A 17,219-nucleotide genomic window follows, 5' to 3' on the forward strand; every position below is an offset into this window, starting at 1 on the left:
TAAGGCCCCACTCCTGAGGCATTGCCAAAAACTGCAATTCACAACTAATTATGACAACTAAAAGATTTAAGATTTCATAGCAAAAGAAGTAGCAAAACAGGAAAGTAATTTCTACTCGTTAAAAAGAATTTTACGTGTTACAAAAAAAAAAAGACTACGAAAAAAGCAACATGTCATTTAGTATTATGACATTTAGTATCATTGTGGTATGGTACATGGTCAGTGCAACTTGGACCTAAAATATACAAGCTGTTTTTGCGTAGGTCAATTTTTCAAATAGAATATTCAGCATGTTAAATGGAATGAACCACGTACTACATAAGGGAAGGAAGCCCAACATACGAGTATTATTTTGATGCTTAAGAGAAGTTCACTTAGTACATTGCTCTAACTTTAGCATCCTATTTAAAAAGCATGTCTTTGACATTCTGACGGGCACCCTAAATAAGACTGCATACCACATAAAAAGGTGTTATCGAGGCCTTTAAAAAATCTGAATATCTGAAATGCGCTGATTCTACATATTCAGAATTCTCCTACCAATTTTTTAAAGTAGTGTACTTTATATTTTGAGACTTAAACTTATACTAGTACACTACATCATAATCTCAAACGACATACGTTACTGTTTTTGTCATGTAAGAAATCAACACAAGTACTGTTGTAACTAAGGGATGGGTACAGAGATATATCTAATACAATCCTGGTCAATAATACATTATCTACATAATACAAAAATCAAAGTACATGAGGAACACATGCATACATCTTTGGCTAAATACAGTCTGAAATGATATACAATGTAAGGATAACATTTCAGTAGAATTGTAGTTTGTTCGGTTAAATTCCTTTGGTGGGAAATACAGTTCAGAAGTTATACTGAAGCTTATCTAAAAACTAAATATCATTTACAATCTGATGCTAACTTCTGCACCCCTCCCCACATCATAATATTGTCTTCTTGAGTACAAGTTGTAATGTATAATGGAAGTAGGGTTGGTAGGGGTATAAAACCCATTGCATCTTTTCTATCTCATTGAAAAAAAACAGCAAAAACAACAACAGATCTGGAAAAAAAAATTTCCAAGCAAAACAAGTGATGACAGTGCAAACAAAATAATCTTTGTGTTTTGTTTAGTTTTGCACACATTTAGTATTCTGTGGAATACTAGTACATTCCTCACATTGCAGACATGATAAAATACAAACTAAAGCAAACAGGGTAAAAAAAACAAGATGTGAATGCATGAAAGCATAAAGAAACAAATTTACAAAATTTACAATCGTTGCAAAATGAATACAAAGAGTAAAAAGTGTTCACAACAATGCAAAGGTGCCTTGTATTACATGTACAACTTTGAAACTGCAAAAAAAGTTCCTATGCTTTGAGTATATTTAATATGCCTGAATATAGTATTACATTATCTATGTCAATTTCAGCACACACATTCTATGGACTGCAGCACAGTCTAAACTCATATCTTAGGGCCTCTTGACAGGAAACAGTAAAATAAATTTCAACAGTATTTGATAATACTGGTGTCAAGTGCACTAGAACGATATATAGTCTGCTTATAGGGGTTTCAAAGTCCTGTAGTTTACAGTCCAAGGCATTCAGCAATTAAAACCTTTTCTCCATTTCTGTCTGAGTATATGACTCTAAAATAATCCTAACAACCACACAAAACTCCTAAAATGTCTGCTGTGTGGAATTGAGCATCTTGCATATTATCATATTACCTGTTAAAACCTGGGTTTTGTAATTATATTATATTATATTGGACTCCGCGTATAATCTTTATCCGGATATTTTTTCTATTCTGGAACTGAAGCATTATTTTAACTGCTTGGCTGGTATATATGTTACTGTATTACCGGTAAACATCATGCCAAAGCAAAGAACAACTTGTGCTAGCTAAGGCTAGATCTTGGCTAGGTACATGTATCTATTGCAGCATTCGTTTTGCTAGATATTATTAGTCTAGCATGTCTTCCCTAGCTCGATGCTGAATGATTTGTTCTCACTCTAAGTGTTATAAAAAAAAACCTATACTCCTGTTCTCTTCATACATGTATGCTAGGCTCAAGGCAGTAGCTGGCACCTACCAGGGTGCATCTTATTATGCCCGACACAGTGCATCAGCTACAAAACTAGCACCATGATCACAGTCTACTAGTACTTGCATGAAATTTATGTAGGCGAGGCCGACAGAGAAAAACCTAGCTAGACTTAAGGAATGACAATCCTGGAGCTGCTGACAGCTATAGCACAAAGGAAAACTCTACAGCTCAAAAAAAAACAACAACTCTGAAGCACAAAGAAAAATTCTGCCTTGTCCCCCTCACGAATTGGTTTGACAAGGAACTAGCAACCAAGCAACGAACTACTGTATAACACACTACTGCATGGGGACAGTATAACTCACATTCTAATGAAGATTGTGATCAAAGATCATTTCTGCTCTGTCTATGTAGGATATGCCAAACACATGTAGCCTGAGATCTCCTTCATTTGGTAATCCAGCAGGTAATTTACAGGGTGCGACTGTACCATAATATTTGATACAATATGGAAAACATTTGTGACATACATGATCTTTTGGTTTGGGTTGGTTTCGTTCATTGACCTTCAGGACTGTTGGTACGACCTTGGAATGACCTTCACAACTCGGTGGTGGGGATGAGATCCTCGTCCTCTGCCTTGGCCTGCGGAATTTCGTCGTACAAATGTTCCGCCTTCTGCCAGAAGGTCTCTCCGAGTTTTCGCTCTCCTGGAGAAGACGCGCCCTGGTGGTCCTTTGGTGCAACTGCACCCGGCTGCCCCCAGTCCCCCAAATTCTCGTACCCCTCCAGGTCCTCCCCGTCTGCTACGATAGTGGTACGGCCCACCGGCCCTGCCCCAGTGGCTGATGGGATACCAGCCCCCATGCCCTGTGGATCCTTCAGGGTCGCATACCCATCATCCCTTGCGTCTACAAGGCTTCTTGCTGCCCCCTCCTGCTTTGTGGCATTGCTACCATCCTTAACTCTACTATAGGGGGGTTCATTCTGACCACCCCCTACGGGATCTTTCACCCTGCTATACGGTGGTTCCCCCCCTGCGGAATCTTTCACCTTACTATAGGGGGGTTCCGCCTCATTGCCCGGCCCGCTACTAGATGATTTTTGGCTCTTTCGGTTGGGTTTGTTGACCTGTGCATAGAGTTGATCGACCTGTGACCCCGCCACGCCCAGGGTGGCCTGAAGTGACTGCTGGTCCACAGCATGGATGGTGTGAGCTTTGTTTCCTCTGTCCTGTAGAGAATGGAAAGGAAAGTGATCTTAATCCAGTTTTAGCTCACTGAAGAGCTAATCTCCTAGCCTGGGTGCCATCTGTTTTGTAAAGGGGCTCCTTTGCAGCAAGTGTGAGTGCAAAGGAGCAGATGACAACCAGGTTACTAATCTTCCACTGGTGATGACAGAGAAAGATAGACTCTATGTGGAAATTCCACCAGCTCTTTTCAACAATCACACTGAACAGTGGCTCACAGCCTAATGTCCCATCCTAGGGACTGTAAAAAGTTATTATCTTGCCTGAAAACTTGCCTGAGGGTTTGGCACATCTTGTCCCTCTTTGGTTGATTTGCTGCGTTCTTTGTTTATCTGAAAAATGGGCAGAAAGTTGACAGGTGAGCGACAACAGCTAGGATTTGAACTCCTAACCTCTTGGTCCAAAGGCAGGGTTGCTGACACTGGACTACACACACTACATGTTAGTAGTTTACCTTGGCATACACTGCCTGTCCAGTTGCAGCAGTAGGCTTACTGATAGCAGCTGCTGTAGGCTGGGCACTACTGTCTCCTCCTGCAGTTGTGTCTCCTCCTACAGTTTCATACAGGTCACTCGGGGGCACCGCAACAGGCAAGTCGTTGATTTCTTCATAGTCTTGCATGTCTGGAAGGACAGTCAGTACAAAATTCCATCAATCATTGCTTGGAAGTGGTGATAAACAACTGCATGATGAAGACCTAGAAAAGCACTGGCCTACAATGAAGGAGGCAAAAAAAAGATATCTGCCAAACAGTACTTATACACTGCTATATCCCATTTATCCAGTTGTTCCTGAATGATGTAAATTTTATCTTTCCCAAGTTGACATAATGCAAACTTTACCTTTTTGATAAATTTTGTCGGACTCTTCCCTCATGACCACAATGAAAAGCAGCTTGCAGGTTGATTTGAGCTTCTTATGAATAAAGAAATGTTTAAAAAAAACAAAAACAAAGGTAGAGGGGATTCATTCCTCAAGCTACCGACATCTTGCACACGCAGTCGTCCCTCAGTAAGACATCTGGAGCCGTATAGTTCCCGTTTAGAACTTTTTGTTCAGCCTGTCACACGACTGGTTTCGCCTGTGTGGCTTCTTCAAGTGTACAGAGGCTAATGACACAAGTGCATGAAGTCCTCACTTATATACCTTTCCAGTGCATACAAAAACAAAGGTAGTACTGACCTGATGTTGTTGAGTTCCTAGGGTTAGGGGGGTCGGGCAGGCGCAGGTGTACACTATCAGGTGCTGCCGTCCTCAGGGCAGGGGCTCCCCCTCCTGAGGGTGGGGGGTGAGCATCTGGGAGGGGTGGGGGGTTGTGAGAGGGGCAGGGGGGCCAGCTGTTCTTCCTTTTGGGGCAGCACCATTGTCCACCTGGGCGTAGACGTTGTCCTGAACCTGCAAAAAGTTAAATTATTTTAAAGACAACCTTCAATTCCATATAATAGTATTGAACTTTAACTTCTTTTTACACATACATGTACAGTTAACGTATAGCTGGTGTGTTACGCTGAAGGGCAGTTATCCCAGCTATACCGATACAGAACTGTCTCTCCTTGGATACATTTTGATACCTTCCTCAGAGCTTCTGACTGGAGTACTGATTCTTGCCACTATATGTAGCCGTTGAAAGTGACGCTTTTGCGACGAGAACACAATCCTAAACATGGCTAAGTTTGTTTTGCGATTACAAAGTCTGACTAGTCAGAATCTCTAAAGGAAGATGTCCAACAGTCATCGAAACGTAAGCAGTTACACAATAATTGTTGCCTATGATCTGTTAGTTTGTGATAATTCCTGCCAATCACTTGACCAACCAGCTCACCTCATAGTACACATTCGGCGGCACCTTGCTCACAGCAGCCGCCTCGCGTTGCCTGATACTCGCTAAGCTCTCCCGAGCCGTCACTTCTGTATAGTCGGGAGTCTTTTTGCTGTCCACTGCAGCCGCTGCCTGTTTAACAGCCCCGTCTCCCTCCTCTAACATGTCGTTGGGGTCATAGTTTTTGACAGGCACTGGAGGGGCTACCTCGGACAGCTCCACAGACTCAGTACCTCCTACAGCACCTTTTGGTTCACTTGTCTCTGGGCCTACCAACCTGAAGAAAAGGGCATTTTGGTCAGTCCTCCAAGTCATGATTGTGATCACAGTACTATAGAGGCACAGGTACAAGTAAAGCCATAACTAGAATAAATGGTGAGAGCTGATGAAAGATTTAAAAAATGAAATTTTAATTACTATTATTTTCCATTGTTTCTACCTGTGTTTGTGTACATGTGTGTGTAAATATTTGTGTGTGCATGTTTGTGCATAATGCAGGAATGTGTGTGTACAATGTACAGGTATTTGTGTGTATGTGTACACCAGGTATATGTGTGTAGAAAAGTTTTCCAAGATGGTGAAAATTGCTTTAAACATGATTTCACTTTTGAGTGAACCAAAAGCCATGTGTAGAACCACACATATCAACTTGTCATAACCATAACACATAATAAACACTAATGACCAGCAGCAATTAAAAAAAAAAAATAGGATTGGAATATAATGATCAGCAGAAATTTTCCTACCCCTGTTGTTCTACGTCCTTCATCCTGGCGTACCCCGCCTCGCGCCGGCGCCCGCCAGAGTCCTGGTCCTTCACGGCCTCATACAGGTCGTCCTGGGACGGGAAGTTCCTGTCGGGGATGGACTCGTACGGACCCTCCGCTCCACGGCTGGACGCTGACTCGTACTGGGACTCCTGCAGGGGCTCTGAGTCATCTGACACCTGGGGAGGAGGACACGTTCACTTACATGATACCTGGCTCCAGCACGTCGGTTGGCAGAACGTACTGCGCCTGCGCAGAACCCCGTATTTTCATTGGGTTTTTGGTCAACGTTGCATCAGAATTTTGCCTGTTGCAGAGGATATTCTTTCCGGCACAACATTTGGAAACTACTGTCGAAATGCTAACCTTATATGAGCAAATACAACCTTATATGAGACATTCTGCCGAAATGCTAATGCATTACGGGTTTCGCGCAGGTGCAGTACGTTCTGCCGACGTGCTCATAGCTCCCTGGTCACATACAAGTCATACCCAGTACAGTGCCCTTTTTCTGAGGTATCAGAAGTTCTTGTTGTATCTTCTAATTTGATATCTTTTCTATCTTAAGTTTATTTAAGTTATTATATTTTATGTTTGATTATTATGATTACTGATTACAGGCTTACATTTAAAAAAAAAGCATAGCACTTTCTTCCCTCTGAGAAATTAAAAAAAAAATTGCATCTACCGGGGTAATCCCTGTATTTTCAATGGCAAAGTCCAGCACAAAATGCAAGCAAAAACACAAATACATGTACATATCCGGCTCATTTGGCTACACAACTGTTGCCTCTTCAGTGTTTGAGTACAGAAATACTTTGCTGGCCAAAACTCCGTCCTATGATTGCAGGTACCTTGCCCTGTTCACTGCTCTTCTTTTCTGTGCCGCTACCCCCTCCTGCTCCTGGAGGCGGCGATGGAAGGTCTGGCAGTTTCCGTGACGACATGGACTTCCTGTGCCACTCAGGATCACCTGATGGAGAAACAAAACATTTCACTGTTTCATAGTATATAGTAAAAAGTTGAACTTTATTCCAACACACTGTTACACAGAGATCAAATTTTCAGTTACCACTGTCGCCTTTATCAGGATAATTAATGACCAATCACTTCAAAATGTAATCTTGCAAGAGTTAGGGTTACAGATACGTGATCTTATTCACACTAGACTTTACTGATACGTGATGTAAGCAATTAATCAAAAGTGACAGGGAGCTTATATCGTCAGAATTTTGTCACCCTGGAATTGATTTGGATTCCTTCAATATGCAAATAAATCAATAAAATCAACCAATGAGCAAGAAAATAAAGTCCATGCACAAAAAATCTCTATATTAACCAAACTTCAATAAGACAAAAAAACTGAAAAAAAATTTAAAAAGTGTGCAATTTGTGAAATTAACCTTCATGTCACAAATATACTGACCTTCACCCCCGCTGAGCCTGACGGCGCCATTTTCCTTGGTTGCCATGCCAACGCCCAGAAGTTCTCCCGACTCGGGCCGGTCGTGTGCGGCCAGCCGGCTCCCCTGGTCAGCACTGACTATGTTCCTGCTGTCCATGTTCTAAGTAACAGGGATGGTAATGGCACCATTTAACTTGTCACAAGTATGCAAATGAAGGGTGGTAAAATGGACTACTTACTAGTAAGTTGTCCCAAGTATGCAAATGAAGGACATAATTAGGCAATCAGTGGTGTCAAACTTTTTGGCAATCAGAGTCCAAAGAGCAGTTATATTGAATTTTATTACATGTGCATTTTTACCTTCCTAAGAGCAAGTTATTCTAGCTGACTGAACACAGATATTGATTAAAATGTGCATGCAGGAACATTGTTGCAAGACTAAGTCATTATCCATGCTATAAATAATGCAGGAACGTCTTTTGATGGTCCAAAAATGCTGTTGAACAAATCATTACCAGACTTCGGCTTCTAGTGATGGTGACTCCACTGTCCACAGCTGTAGGGACGGCTTCCTCACTCATCTGTCTGTAAAAACAGATAGATGTGATCCTCTCAACACCTGCAAAACTGTAGTGTCAGCATTGTTTTGTCTAGCATGTCAGCAGAACTTACTGCACCTGTGCGAAACCCATAATGTATTGCAATTGTGCACAGCTCTTCTGTAGAACATGTCATATAAGGTTGTATTCATGCATATAAGGTTAACACTCCGTCTGTAGTTTCCAAATGTTATGTTGGAAAAAATATCATCTGCAACAGGCAAATTTCTAATGCAACGTTGACCAAAAATCCAACGAAAACAGGAAAAATGGGGGTTTTGCGCAGGTGCAGTGCATTCTGCCAACGTGCTGTTTTGTCTCGTGTATTCATCTACCCGCAATGGAAGCTCTCCCATATATGTACATGTACAATGGTTTCTGAACAGCTTTTAGAATGGTCCATATTTCCTAAATTCTCAGTGGTGCAGGTAAAATTTGTCTGGTGCAGGTGATTTTCAATGTTACCTGCACTAGTGCAAGTACATGTATGCAGAAAGTTTTTCGAGCCCTGACCTATCACAATTTCAAACTTGTGAACATAGACTGAGCATCAAAAGTTGACTCGTGTTTTAGATTACTTTGCTGTACTTACTTTTGTGCACATGCTGCACAGAGCAGGAGCATTGCCAGCAGAATGACCACTCCACTGACCACACCAACCAGGATTATGGGAAATAATGGTGCATCCTGGGAGCTGTCTACTGCAGCCATCAGAGTTCTGCTTTTGTGCTTCAAAACTGTTGAATAATCTGAGAAACAAAATGTTTTAAAATCAACATGAAAGCACAGGGGGAAAGGACAAGACATGGTAAAAATCTTAAACCTCCTATGTGTAACTTCAAGGTATCTTTTCAGACTTCATGCAATGCCAAGACCAAGACCTCATACATGAATATAATCTGATACTTCGTATTTGCAAGCAAATGTAAACAATGGCATTCATGATCACCTGGTGACTTTACTTGTAAACAGGAGACCACCTGACCACATCTAATGTAGATTTCTCCTTTTTCTGGCAAGTCATCTGTGAACTGTTGGGGACAAAAAAAATGTTAGGACTAGTATTATTGAATAGTCTTCAATAGCTTAAAGCTTTGTCAGGATTTCTGTTTTACTTCTTTTTGCATTCTATGGTACAATACGTGTGTATCAGTCAGTCACACACTAATACAATACTGTTTGACCATGTTTCACTGGATGCAGAGGTTTGTTCACAATGTTATTTGTTACTTAATTAATGTTGATATTTCTTTACAATAACAATACATAACACATACAAAAGATACATTATTAAAATATTATTGCATTTGCTCCGTATATTTTACTCACTCTCTGGTCTATCGCCTTTCTCTATTCTCCATTGACAATTGTTTATTTATTTTACCAGGACAGACTTATATCTTGATTTACTTGCTGTGGCTCAATGATGTACATGTAACGTTACATGTACTAGATTTAAACTAAGAAGTTTCCCTACCTTAAGCTCCCCCCCTACCTTGCCCAGGTGTGCGAAGATCCAAATAGTTATCTGATTATTGATTTTCATTTTTCATTATTCACTACAGACTCCAGGAAGAATAGTGTGAAATTCACACTAATGGAGATTCTAAACAAACAAACAAACAAACAAACAAACAAACCTTAAGCACCACATGGTTCCCCCCTGTATGTCCAGGAGTGAGGCTGACATCAGCCTGACGGTTCACTAAGCTGCAGGATGTCTCCACCGGTGTTCCATCCAGTACCAACCGGCCTGACCAGGAGTCAGCTGACAAAGAACTGTTCACCACCAGTGTAAACCTGTAGGACAATTGGGAAAAAACAACAACACATTCAGTGTTAGAAATACATATACCCACCTGCAATCTTCATTTTGCAGAGACATTTTTATCATAACATAACATAATAATGGTCGGATAAAGAGGCTGATATAGCCTATATAAATCCGCTTATCATTGCAGAATTTTATCAAGCAATTCACACAGAGTCAATACTGGCCACACTACTATCAAGATTGGTTTATTGTTTCCATTCATACCAATACACTAAAAAAAGTAAAATACATTGCAGTCACTTGCATATTGGGCAGACACGAAAAAGGAATAGAAAATGAACACTAGCCTGGTATGACATGTAAATTTCTGTTTGCCTATTTGTATGTTGTAACTTTGTTTTGCTTTTGATATGGGCCACTGATAGAAACAATAAACAAATCTGCTAGGGGTGGTGTCAGTATAGTTTATTTAACATTACGAGAAATAAGAAAATTTGACTCTATAATATATTAGTAAACTTGCATGCATTTTTCAAATGACATGTAAAACGTTTCCCAACATCTACATATCTGTATCTAAAGATTGTTTGTCTGTGTTATTATGGGTGATTGTGATTGTGTGTGCATGCATGTGTATGGGTGACTGTCATTGTTAGTGTACTAGTAGTTCTATACTACTATAGAAGGAGGTGCAGTCCACCATCTGATCTCCTCCTGTAGCTGTTATTGCCGTCCCTCCCCCTCCCTGTGTGGTGCCGCGCCCACCGGAAGTATGTTTCCGCCTGACCTGGTACAGCACTGACCCGTCACAACTATGTCATACCGTATTTCCTATGTCATCATCCCTTATATACACACAACTAACCTTCTAACGCACTCATATACCACCTCTTCTTTCATTTTGAGGCAGCCGCCTTCGAGTACCTGAAGATTCTGCTACTTTTTTGGGGCTAAATACGAGATGGGGTTCGCCAGGCCTCCATCCAGGAAAGTCGTGGAAGTGCCTGTCCCAAGAGTAAGATCGGTGACAAGCAGGGTTCGAACCCTGGACCTCTTGGTTCCGAGCCGAACGCTCTGCCGTTATGCCAAAACGACCTCCTAAAAGTGTTAATACTTATCGTCCATTCCCCTCCAACTATACAAATTGTATTAACACGATTATGTGGTGTACAGACATAACGGTCCTACCTGCATCCCCAAACAAACATGCCCCTCCCCACTGGCGCACTTTGCACAAGCGTCACAGCGCTGTACAGCAAAGCAGCCGCCAGCACAGCTCGGGCCTGGCTTCCCATGTCCACGGGCGGATCCTTGCGCTGCCCCCGCCAACAATTCCTCCCCTGTCCGCGGTTTAGAGGCAGGAGATCACGGAACAAGAATCGCACCAGGAAGTTTTCTTCTCTCCGCGGCCGCCATCTTCCTTGTTGTTGGGTGGGGATTTTTCCCGGCGTGCACTGCGCCGATCCACCTGTTCCCGCGCGCCCGATCGGGCACCTGATCTCCAAGCAGATGTTGGGACGGGAAATTGTAATCGTAACTGACTTCCCGTGTTTTTTTTACACGTGACCATGCTATTCTGCGGATGTCGGAATGTACGTGAGAAAAATGTGGCAGTAAAAATATGTCTCTTATTCCCCATATTGCAATTTATTTAGATATACACAATGTGGCGATATCTGAAGATGATCAATTTCTTTATTTGCTAGCATCTCTTTTTTTCCAGCCAGGAGCCTGAACTACACAAAGTCTGCAATACACAAATTATCAAACCGCTTTATTCTCAGTTTCCGACATTTAATACTGTAATAAGTGTGAAATATTGAACTACAAAATGTACATGTAACGATCTGCTGACAATGATCAAATTCAGATGTCTATTATGGAATGAGTGAAACCAAAATTCTTGGCAAAATAATAAACTTAAAATTCTTTTCACATAGAACATACAAAATGGCGATTGAAGAAATTAAAAATCAGTGCTGACCTTGCTGTAGCTTTTCATGTTAAGAGTTTATTACTCTCATTTCCAACATAAACCTACCTGCGGTTCAAGAAAATCCTGCTAGGTGGCCCAAGCCAACATCACTTATTTGGGAGCCTAAAGCTTCCACAGTAGTAACAAGGAAAATTGCTACCGAGGCCTAAAATTGAACTTGTTATTTATTTTGCTGACACTTACAGCACAGTTACAAGCATACCAAATATCATAACAATCATAGAATTGTGATTACATTTGCATCTCAGCAAATATTTGCTACTGGTAAAATAAAATGATAAATTCTATTGCACAGGGAAATATGTCTTTCATTTACCAACCATTTTGTATTTTGGAGCTGTATCTGTTGGTGGTTTTGGGCCCCAACCCCCCCAAAATGGAACAAACCATCTATAAGGGATGTGGACGTTTATGATGTCCTTTGGTTTTGCTCTTCAATAACAATGACATGATCTTATATTTCTCGCAGTTCTTACTATTACATGTATATACAAGTAAAAAAAAGCTTGGGGTCTTCAATAAGAATTCTGTTTATCTAGGTCTGTTAAAATTACTGGAAAGGACTTCGTCGCCTTTGAATGATATTGCATGATATCATACAAGCTTCTATCTATGCTAGAACCAATATTTACCTTATTTGTAGACAATGAAACTGATATTGCAGCATGGACAAATATTGTGATGACATATAATGAAATGTAATACAGAAATGAACAGTTTCTACATGACATAGACAGCAGGGTTCTCACCAGCATTTTTTCTCAGCATAGGGGTCAGGTACAGAAGGACAACTTTCCACGGCACAAGCCATGTGTTGAGGCCTAAAGACATGACCTCAAATACATTCTCCCCAAAACATTTTAAAACATTTTATAACCCTCCAAGACACTATTTCCTGCAAATTGATGGTCAAATTTTGTTAAGTTAATTTTCCCTCTTTTATAGCTTCACTCTGAAGTCAAATTTTTATTTCTAAAAGATTTACTAAAGTATCAAAGGTCAAACGGTCCTCCTCAAAAGAAACAATCCTACAGTTGCTGAAAGACAGTGTAGGGGGCTAAATCAGAGCAATCACAGATAAGGGGGCCCTTACACTCATAACGTCTAGTAAGAACCCTTTACAAGACGGTGGCTTATATCACAAGGTCCTCCTCAAAAGACATACACAGGCTGAAAGGCAGTGTAGGGGCCAAATCACAGTATTGGGAGTCCAAATCAGTGTAGGTGGTCCAAATCACAGTGTAAGGGGCCCCTACGCTAAAAAATCCTGGCAAGAACCCTGTACATGAAGGTGGCTTATGTTACTGCTATGACGTAAGTTTAACGGCAAGTCTATGTTGTTGCTGCCTAGCGACCCTCTGTGCCTCCATCTCCTGTTTCCTGCGCTGCTGGTTGGCCTGTAGTGGTAGATATAATTTTTTTAGTGTTCTGCAATATTATAGAATGTCTAAATTTTGTTCTGCAGTTCAGAAATACTTTCTGCAAATACTAGTACACTCTTATAAAAGCGGACCTAAACCCATGTCATATACAACATTGTTTTACATGTAATTTGAAAAATGCAAGCAAAATTACTTCTATGTTATAGCCTCAGTAGAAAACACAAAAGCTCTTATACCCCCTAGCGGTAACTAGCGGTAACAACAATTATACCCCCTAGCCTGATTTTTTTTTTCAGTCTGCAAAACTGTAGGTTGCTTCATTTCTCCTCTGCACTATTGAAAATGTCTCTGCAAAATGCAGTTAGCAGATGGGTATTTCTAACACTGACCTGTCTCCTCTCGCGCTCCGCCTGACGCTGCTCCCGTATCGCCGCCTCGGCTTCCCATGCCAACATGGAGTCTCCGTCTTCCTCCCACGCGTTCCCGTCGTCTGTCCACGTCTCCAGCTCAGAACTCTGGAGGGAGATATCATGGTGAAACATGTGACTTTGTGTGGTTGAAGAGTTTTATCTTTGTTCCAACACAAGAAAGGAACTCACTATAAAATTTCAGTTGATCCCATGGACCTTCATCAAATGTATGCTTGGAACAAAACTTTACTACTCTACAACTATGGATAATACCAACACATATGAACTTTCATTTGAATATGTGACTTTGTGGTTTAGATGGTTGACACAGGTTCAAGAGAAGAGGTCCTAGGATCGAATCCCAAGGCATGTAACACCTATTTCCTTACTCAGGTAAATGTGTGGCTAGCTTCTGTTGGGGACATTTTCCAGCATGGGAGGCAAGGCAAAGGTCCTGTGTTTGAGCTTTGAACTTTTATGATAGTATGTACAAACATGTAACAACAAAATAGCCACGAAACTGTGATGTTTGATTGTTTGTTGTTTACTCACCACAGGTAAGAGCCCTGCATCAGTACTGGCAGACAGACGGCTGGACAGGCTCCCCAGGTCCTCCATCGGCTCAGAATGGACTTTTTTCTTCACCATGATCTGTGGAGAGACACAGGATCAAATTAAAGGAGGTATAAGACTTTTCTTCAGTTTTCACCTAAAAACATGGCTCAAAAGAACTACTAGACAAATGTTTTGGGTTACAATACAGGACGATGTTTGTTAACCTTTGAGTTGACTTAAAAAGTTTACACTTCACTGCACAACAATTGTACTAGCACTCACTAGTACTAGGCACAATGTATGGCATCTATTGCTAATTTGCTATATAACAAACATACTAAGAGACTAACCTACCTTACAAGACTCTGCACAGTATTGGAGTGTACATGTATACTGTATGAGATTAAATGTGCTTTGACAATACAATTCATGCAACTTCTAGCAACTAGACATCTTTTGAAATGCCCACCTTGGTTTGTCGTTTGATCTGCGGAGCCATGTCCTGGAAGTAGTCGGGTTCTGGTTGGTCGGTGTCGTCCTCCTGTGCGTTGCTAGGGACAACCTCCACACTGGTGGGACCATCACCCCAGTCTGCCCAGGACGTCAGCTCTGGCTGCCATATAATTATAAGGACATAGGAGTGAGTGACAAGTTAGAATTTGCCATATTTGGAAATATGAGTGAGTGATAAGTTAGAAATTTGCTATATTAGGGCATACGAGTGAGTCACAAGTTAGAATTTGCCATACAAGGACAGAACTTGTGACTTAAGTGCTGTATAGGACATGTATATGAGACATTGAGTGTTTGTTTACTTCAAGTATTTGTGATCAACTGTAGCTCTTTAAAATGCCAAAATCTATGCCAGGAACAGTGTTTTTTTCCACAAATGGTAAGTAGACATTTTAAGCTATCTAGTGGATAGAGGCTTTCGGAGATTGAAATTCTAGAGTTAGATGTTCAAGGGTTCGGTGTAACAAGTCGATCGGTGTGATGTAGCCAGCTGCTGCCATGCCGCGTGCCTGCGAAGCTGGTGTGTTACGCCGAAGGGCGGTTATACAGGCTATACAGATACGTATACAGAAATTAAGGTTACCGGTAGTGTATTTTGAAGCCTTGAATATGTCTGTTTTTCTACAGAAAAATATGGCGCTGATATTTCTTGGTCCCTCCCTTTCTCAAACATGCTCTTTCAAACATATTAACCTCATACTCAAATGCATTTTATACCACATATTCCCACAGTGCATTTTACCTCATTCCCTGATGCTGCCGGTGTCTGTACCGGGACCGTACCACTGTTGTGAGAGGGCAGGGGGGTGTCGCTGTTCCGCCGACCCCGCGACCTCCACAGCAGGCGCTTGAAGAAGTTGAAGATGACGGTGAAACAGCTGCACAGGCGCCACAGCTTCAGCTGGATAATTCTCATCTCGACAGGTGTCTGCAGATCATATGATGGAAACACTCAAGTTACAGACAAAAGCTTTCTAAAGGTCTCGGACCGGAGTTTCCCTCCGTATTTCGAGCAATTTGACACCCTCAGCCCGACGGGCTGTCATTTCTGTACTAAACGCGGGTCGGAATTTTTCACTCTTTTGGTGGAAAGGGGTGCCGTGCCGCTTATCAATACACTTGATTGATATTTTCTGCGCCCAATTTATTTAGGGGTAAATGAGGCACATCAAAGTACATTTTGAAAAAAAGGGGTCATTTTTTTCGTCATTTTTAACCATGGCTGCATGGAAAAAACGAATTTTCCCAGGGTAACGGCTTAGTACTCGAAGAAGCTCAGAACCTAATGTTTCCAAAATTTGAATTTAATTAAAATTGATGCGATAAGTTTGTCGCTATCTTCGATGGCCCGAACACACCCAGAACGCATATAGAACGTACCATCCCGGCGGTCAGGCGAAAAGGCCACATAACCATCCGCGCGGACGAATACCAGGAAGTCTTAGCTGGACCACCAACATTACGCCACCTATAAAGGCTACAACTAACAGGCTTTTCAGAAAATACAAAGATATGTACACAGATATTACGATTTCAGGGATATCGCGGCCAAAACATACCATACAAAGTCACGTTTCCGGCGATTTACTCCGCACTTACTTAGACTCTGGTCAGAATTAAACTCCGACCCGGAACCTTAAGGAGATTAATTTTCATTAAAAAAATTTAATATTCTTCAGAAACATTATATCTATCATATATCTAAATTTGGCTTGTATGCGATCATTACTTTTCCCGCGGCAGCGGTTTAAAGTCATGTGAAAAACACTGTGTTCTATGGCTACTTTTGCCAAGACGCGGCCCCTAGGCAGCATTACAATGGAGAAATTAAAAAGTACCGTTTTTTGGGGTTTCGCTTTTTTCAAATCAGATAAAACGGAAGGAAACGCCCGCTCTGGTCATTGGCTAGGGATAGATGTGGTTTTATCGTTCTTTCTGTGCTGCATACTTGCGGGAAACCTCTTTAAAGTTGGGATCGATGACGTCACGCAGTGACGTCATGCGTTGTCCAAGTTAAACAGCAGGGGGTAGCGTTTTTGCTTCACCGCTTTACATTAAAATGAAGAATACGTCAGATTTTGACCTTGAGTGATAGAACTGAGCTCGCACTTTCCGAATCAAACGAGTCCGACACCAAACTCTTCACTACTTTGCCGTGAATGGCCTATTAAGTAGCACAGCGCACCTTAAATGTGTGAAAAACTGCGTTCTTACGAGGCGCAAAACACAATCTGGGTGATGTTGCCGTGGCTAGGAGCGATTAGTTGAAAAAATTGCTGCGAAGTTGCGTGAAGTACTTATTAGGCTACCACTTAACGCCAGCCAACGAAAAGAAGTTCGCGATTTTAAGGAGCCCTGAACCGAAAATCAGAAAACCTAGTTTTGCCTTAAATAGGCCTAAAACAATCGAATTTTCCTGTAAAATGTCAGTTAAGTCACCATAAATGGAAAGACTTGGCCGAAATTATGCGGAAGTCAAATTTAGAGGTCGACTCACATGAAATGACATAGAAAGTGAATTCATTTGAGAACATTTTATCGTCCAGAAACGATTAAAACTGCCCTTCACGGAGAGGCCGGGGGGGGGGTGGGGGGGCGGACGGGAAAGGGGGGGCGGGGGCCGACCGTACGGACCCGACTAGTAGTATACGTACCGGTTACGTTTACCGGAAACCCCAAAGTAGTAAC

The 17,219-nt window shown here is 41.6% G+C and overlaps 1 protein-coding gene and 1 pseudogene across 1 annotated transcript in view; both read right to left on the minus strand.

Moving 5' to 3' along the window:
* Nucleotides 1-252: 252 nt before the first annotated feature.
* On the minus strand, nucleotides 253-11,245 carry LOC109483021 (annotated as a pseudogene).
* A 1,422-nt stretch (nucleotides 11,246-12,667) lies between these two features.
* Nucleotides 12,668-17,219, minus strand: part of LOC109483149 (receptor-binding cancer antigen expressed on SiSo cells-like) — a 5,944-nt gene continuing 1,392 nt past the window's right edge. Inside the window, exons 2-6 of the mRNA XM_019786149.1 lie at nucleotides 15,274-15,459; nucleotides 14,488-14,631; nucleotides 14,016-14,114; nucleotides 13,443-13,568; nucleotides 12,668-13,068 (exon numbers count right to left, since the gene is read on the minus strand). Coding sequence (XP_019641708.1) covers nucleotides 12,979-13,068; nucleotides 13,443-13,568; nucleotides 14,016-14,114; nucleotides 14,488-14,631; nucleotides 15,274-15,447 — 633 coding nt within the window. The 5' untranslated portion in view covers nucleotides 15,448-15,459 and the 3' untranslated portion in view covers nucleotides 12,668-12,978. The remainder of the gene's footprint in view (nucleotides 13,069-13,442; nucleotides 13,569-14,015; nucleotides 14,115-14,487; nucleotides 14,632-15,273; nucleotides 15,460-17,219) is intronic.

This window comes from Branchiostoma belcheri, unplaced genomic scaffold (genome assembly GCF_001625305.1).
Source record: "Branchiostoma belcheri isolate BF01 breed outbred unplaced genomic scaffold, Haploidv18h27 scaffold62, whole genome shotgun sequence".
In the NCBI taxonomy this organism is placed as follows: Eukaryota; Metazoa; Chordata; class Leptocardii; order Amphioxiformes; family Branchiostomatidae; genus Branchiostoma; species Branchiostoma belcheri.